This window comes from Haplochromis burtoni, unplaced genomic scaffold (assembly GCF_018398535.1).
Source record: "Haplochromis burtoni strain Fernald_Lab_line unplaced genomic scaffold, NCSU_Asbu1 Contig_250, whole genome shotgun sequence".
NCBI lineage: Eukaryota > Metazoa > Chordata > Actinopteri > Cichliformes > Cichlidae > Haplochromis > Haplochromis burtoni.
The window spans coordinates 275,121-281,296 of record NW_024582611.1 but is presented as its reverse complement, the minus strand read 5'-3'; the positions used below and the strand labels follow the sequence as shown (position 1 = coordinate 281,296).

The 6,176-nt window shown below is 37.3% G+C and overlaps 1 protein-coding gene across 1 annotated transcript in view; it reads right to left on the bottom strand.

Moving 5' to 3' along the window:
• Positions 1 to 1,665: 1,665 nt before the first annotated feature.
• The window catches only part of LOC102288599 (protein-lysine 6-oxidase), a 6,549-nt gene continuing 2,038 nt past the window's right edge, over positions 1,666 to 6,176 (bottom strand). Inside the window, exons 3-7 of the mRNA XM_005938632.3 lie at positions 5,602 to 5,733; positions 5,301 to 5,457; positions 4,300 to 4,395; positions 4,008 to 4,123; positions 1,666 to 2,737 (exon numbers count right to left, since the gene is read on the bottom strand). Of these exons, the coding sequence (XP_005938694.1) occupies positions 2,731 to 2,737; positions 4,008 to 4,123; positions 4,300 to 4,395; positions 5,301 to 5,457; positions 5,602 to 5,733 (508 nt within the window). The 3' untranslated portion in view covers positions 1,666 to 2,730. The remainder of the gene's footprint in view (positions 2,738 to 4,007; positions 4,124 to 4,299; positions 4,396 to 5,300; positions 5,458 to 5,601; positions 5,734 to 6,176) is intronic.

Sequence of the window (6,176 nt, the reverse complement as noted above, 5' to 3'; positions counted from 1 at the left end):
TCTAAAAAAGCTGAGTAATGACAAATAAATAAATAAATAAATAAATAAATAAATAAATAAATAAATAAATAAATAAATAAATAAATAAATAAGTCAGCATTCACACTAAATAGTACCATAATATATATAAAAATAATGAGTGATTATATTGTTTATTATTTGCTAAAATGTCTAATAAAGAAATAATCCATAGATTCTTTGTTTTTGTTTTCATTTAACAATAAAAAACATTAATAATTAAAAATGGAGACAATCTACCCAGATAAATAAATAAATATTTGAAACAATCTAAATACCGGACAGGTTGTTTTGGGTGTCAATGACATCATTTTAAGCACAAAAGGTTTTCCTCAGGTAAAGGCTCGGTGTGAGAAGAATACCAAGTAGAAGATAATACTCAGATTACACTTTTATTACTCTTTATACCTGCTTCTTTCCAGTACGTGCCAGCAATACTGTGCCACATAGTTTGTATTTCATCCTCTCTTTAAGCTTTCTTTTTTCTCATTTCTGTCCCTTCATCTGTTAAACGAGAGTTCTTCCTTCCCACCATCACCAACGGCTTCCTCACAGAGGACCATCTGAATGTTAAACTTATTCTCAATATTGTAGGTCTTTTTATTGTAATATAAATAATAATAATAATAATGTGACTGTTCTTGTGAATGGTTGCTATATATGTCACCCAATGGTTAGCAAGTTGCATCAATGTACTGTGTAGATTTATCACACTTACACAAATATGTGCTTAATGGAACCAAGCTGCAATCATGGGGCTGAAAAGTGAAGGCAACAGAGAAGTGTTAAAAGCTGCAGTCCCTGTAATGGCTACTAATGATTGTACAAAAGTAAATCAACCATCAGAAACTATTTTTGTTAAAATGCCCAGTTTTACAGGGTGTGTATACGTGTCCTATCACTGGCAGCTGTAGCAATGTTCGGATTTTTAAAGTAACTGACTAACATGAATGGCTTTTTATTTAAGGAGTTTGTGCTTCAGTTTTGGTGCATGAAATTTCTGTATTATATTCCTCTTTTGCTTAGCACTAGTTAGTGGGTATCTGTGTGTTTGAAGATCACCCGTGCAGTTTTAGGGTGCAGATTCCTAAGCAAGCTTGCTAGTTGCTAACGTTGCATTCCACTGTTTTGTTCAAATATGGTTGCTTTTGATTAAAAAAACAACAACACACAAAACCAAAGAAAAACATTGTGGCGGTGCATGAACCTGGATTGTACCTTAGAGCTTATGGAAGAAACTATCTATGACCAAAAGAGACTGATGACATTATTTTTTATCCTGTAATGCTGGCCTGGGGATTTATTAGCAGTGACTCACTTCTGGAGTCAGCCTCAAATGGACATTTGCTTCGTTTTCCAGCCCCAGAGGCTACGGCTTGAATGGTAAATGACTGGTATGTGGCACCTTTCTACCTAATTTTGCGTTTTGCACTGCAAGTCTCATTCACACAGTGCTTTTATCTATACTTAAGGACATTTATCTAACATTGACATACACACTGTGATGGATGTATCAGGGGCAACCTGCCCAAGGAAGATCTATCGACCTTCTGATTGGTTGACAGCCTGCTCTACCACTTGAGCCACAGCTGCCGGTGGACACGGTGAAAACTCACATTAAAACAGACAAATGTTAACACGAATGACTTCACATTCAAGCAAACTTTATTAGTGTGATATGAAGCAGAAATGTAGGATGATAGCATGAGACATGAGCTTGGCCTATACACAGCTCTGCAGGTATGTGTGGTTACAGGTCATCAGGCACACACACTGTGTACTGTGTTTACACAGTTAACACACACAAACACACACACACACACACATACTCACTTGTAAAGGATTTACAGGCAGGATTTTTTTATTTTATTTTTTTTTTAAATTCGTAAACACAAAGTGCAAACTTTATATATTTTAGCACCAAAACTCAAAAATCTAGTCTATAGCACCAAAAAAGCATATCGTACAGGATACTGAAAAAATGAAATGTCCATTATATTTAAAAATGCCAAGAAACTGTCATCAAAATGTGTTTAAAGTTTCAAACATTAAATTAATACTGAAGCAGTCTATAGAAGCGCTTAGAGAGCATGCGTGTCTGTTTTGTCCCACTCACATGAAATAGTTTTTTGCAGTTTAAAATAGAAAAAGCTCATGAGGTCATGAGAAAACTAAATTAAAAGAAAAAACATGATATAAAGGCAAATAAATTCCTACTCAATCCTGCCCTGAAATTATTTAGGCTAAAAAAGTGTATCTAATGGCGTTTGGGTAAAAATTAGCTTCTTTAAACAAACTTTTATGTTGGATATAAAAACTAAATGTGCAAAGTAAGAAAAAAATAAGAAACCAGTAACTCCAACTGTCAGATACATGTAGTAGTATGGAAGCAAAAAGTACAACGTCTCTCTCAATATAGAAATACAGTACACATGTAATGAATCAGAACTGCTGTGAAAGCCACAAACTGAGTTATTTTCCATCTCTGGTTTGGACCCATGATAAATCGATCATCTACCCCAGTAACTCAAAAATACTAAAATATTAATCAGCATATTGTCCCTATTTCAGGTATTTCTATGTCCTGAGTATTTTTTATTGTGTATATTTGAATCATCTGACTCACATGTGAACAAACTGTAAGTTTAACTCCTGTGCAGCTCTGTATGCGTCTTCTATGTTCATCTTCAGGCTCATATCCAGGGATTCACCTCAATAGCTGCAAAAAGCAAAGCAAAAGTACTGATGATTGATAGGTAGTTGGTTCCAGTCATTCTGAATTCATAAATTAGATAAAAGCTAAAGAAACATCCTGTATTTTCACTCAGGGACGTAAAATTAAGTTTACTTTTCTGTCAGCAAAATGCAGAATTCTGGCTTCGGTGAAATATTAAACTGAGCTGTGGGTATCTTGTAGAGACAGTAGGAAGTGGATGTGTTCCCCAGAACAAAGTCAGGAAATAAGGTGGAACTCCACAGGTTGAAACAACATAAAGAATCACAACAATTGTTGATTTTTTTTACTACTTAGACAAATCAGCTGATTAATAAACCTGCAGTTGCACCTTTTACATGTGATCATCAATCACAGAACACAGTTGCACCTTTATACCTGAAAGGAAGTCTTCACTTTCTAGTTTTGGAAAATCTATAATAAAAAATCAGTAATCAGTACAGAATTTATGTCTGTAACTGAATCTTTTCTCAGGTGTAGAAGGAGCTGTTTCACAAAGCAGCACAGATTAGTGAGTTACCCACTCTCTGTCTGGGCTTTACCAGGATATAATGCAATGATGTAATGGTTAGGACTATCGCTTCAAAGGGAGAGGGTTCTTGGTTTCAACATGCTGGTCAGCTGGAGTCTTTCTGTAAGAAGCTTGCATGTTCTCCCTGTGCCTGCATGGGTTCTCTCCAGGTATTTTAGGTTGCCTCCCACAGTCCAAAGATATTCAAGTTAATGTGTCACCACAGAAAAATCTTCATCTCATCCTCTTCCTAGCATCCCCCTCTGCCACACTGCTCTTCTACATATCCTCCTTCACTACAATTATGAATCTTCTTAGTGGTCTTCCACTTTTCCTCCTCCCTGACAGCTCTATATTTAGCTCCTCTCTCCAGTATATCAGCTATCCCTCTTCTGCACATGTCCACATCATCTTAGCCTTGCCTCTCTAACGTTGTGTCCAAATTGCTCAACCTGCTCTATCCCTCTGATATACTCATTCCTAATCCCGTCCATCCAGCTGTCTCCCAGTGAAGCATCTTCAGTTCTGCCACCTCCACCTTGGCCACCTGTCTTTTTGTTAGTGCCACCATCTCCAGACAGAATATCACAGCAGGTCTCGCTAACACCTAATGACGTCCTTATGTTAAAATGCATCAGCTGATTTCTTGTGATGTAATCACATGGTTCTATGGCTGTTCTTCTATTTCACAGCTTCACCAAATCAGCCTGAATTAACAGTAAAGGAAACGTAGAGGTTTCTCACGCTGTCACGGTGCATCCGGACACATGTGCAGAGGTGCCGGTGTACTGAACATCGCATCGAGCGATGTTGTTGTTGAAGTTGGACTCTGGAACTTGCTGTCTGGGGTTTACTGTCACCTGACAGGAAAGGAGTGTATTACAACACTCATCAGTGCAGAAGGTGAAAATTATATGACCAAATCAACAACATTTGGCAAAACTTTACTATTTTCAATCTTTAACAACTCAATAATATATTGTTTTGTATTTTAAAAAGGCACAGAACGGTCAAAACCATGACATGTGAATCAGACCTTCAGGATGTACTTTCCAGGAGAGACGTCAGTGATGTCAATCCACTGACAGTCGATGTCAGCATTGTAGGTGTCATAGCAACCTGGACTCAAACCCTATTAGAAAAACAAAGGGAAAAAAACTCCACATTAACACAGTCCTGTGAACTTAATATAAACATTCACAACACAATTTTAAGACATTTTTGTTGAGGCTTATGCGTAACGTCAATAAGGGATAGATGTATTCATTCATCTGGCTGCATTTGTGGGTGTTTGGACTGCTAATCTATTCTTTGCATCACTTCTGCTTTTAAACGCTGTCAAACTTAATTCTTTCTTCATCACCAGTTATTATCCTGCCTCCCCATGTAAGCCGATCAGCCCTGGATGTGCTATAAATCTCAGTCTTCTTCCGTCATTCTGCCTTTCAAACTCCACTTGCTTCAGCCACCACCAGGGGGTCCTGCCCTACGTCCCACTGTTGCTGGAGTCTGTTTTGCAATGTAGCTTAATTGCATTCAAGCTGTCAAATAGTTTATTAGTCAGACCGAATGAAAATTAATGTGCTAAATGATGAATTGCTGAATATATATAATTAATGGTTGTAAGAGACATGGCTCTTATAGAATAAAAACCTGTGCTGTCTACAGTCTGTGAGCTCAGAAATCATCTAGTTTCAGGCCCTAAACTAGGCTACATATTGTTAAGCAAGAGTACTTTTTCCTTGTTCCTTTTAATATTAAGATTTTTAAAATATTGATTTCTTCTTTTTTTTTGTAAAAAAAAAATGGCATCAATGAGTTTTCAGCTTTCAGGAACCAGGAAAAAAGTTGCTTTAGCTGAAACTAAGAACTGCTTCATAAGATCAAAAGTACTCATTATACAGTACTCTGTCATATTTATAAAAGATATGACGTCTACAAGTCAGGTTACTGTGTTTTTCTCTTTAATAGTAGTATAGAAGTAATCCAATATATAAATGAATTTACTTCCATATTGTCCCCAATGTGTTTTTGTACCTGAGTGTGTGAGGTGCAGGCGAAGCGGCGATAGTATCCTGGATCACAGGAAGTGTCCTCCAGACAGAAGCTGGCCTTGTGACCCTCAGCCACTTGACTATAAGTTCGGGAATCCAGCAGCTCGTACAGGCTGAACTCGTCCATGCTGTGGAAGTGACTGAATAACACCATAATAAAGTCACAGTGTGGCAGTAAACTACCAAATAACTGGGAAAGTAAGTCCAGGAACAATACTGGGATAATAAATGTATACCAACGTGACTCTCTAAACCACGTTAAACCCTTTCATCTGGCAACCTACTTATGACAGCTGTGCCACTCCCAGGCATATCGAGGTTTGCTGGGCAGGAAGTCGGCCGTTCCCTGGTTCTTCACCCTCTGAGGAAACCTCAGTAAAACTCTGGTGTCATAATCCTGAGAATAACGAGAAGACCTAGAGGAGGAGAGATGATGGCGGGAGACGAGCTCAAAGTCAAGTCTTCAGTTTGAATGAATAAAAGAGTCCTCCAGGGAATTCTGCACAAACACTGAGTCTTGTGTTCATCACTGAAATGGAAATGATTTGGAATTTCAGTAGATGAGGTATGTTCCATGTAAAGTATGTTATTAAATGTATCTTATAAATCATATAATATTCTTTTGGGACACAGGTAGATGGTTACCCAAATACAGCACTTCATCAGAATCAGAATCGTGTTTATTGGCCATTTATATGTGCAGATACATACAAGGAATTTGGTTCCGGTAGATGGTGACTCTCAAGCACAGCATCAGTTGATATCTATCTATCTATCTATCTATCTATCTATCTATCTATCTATCTATCTATCTATCTATCTATCTATCTATCTATCTATCTATCTATCTATCTATCTA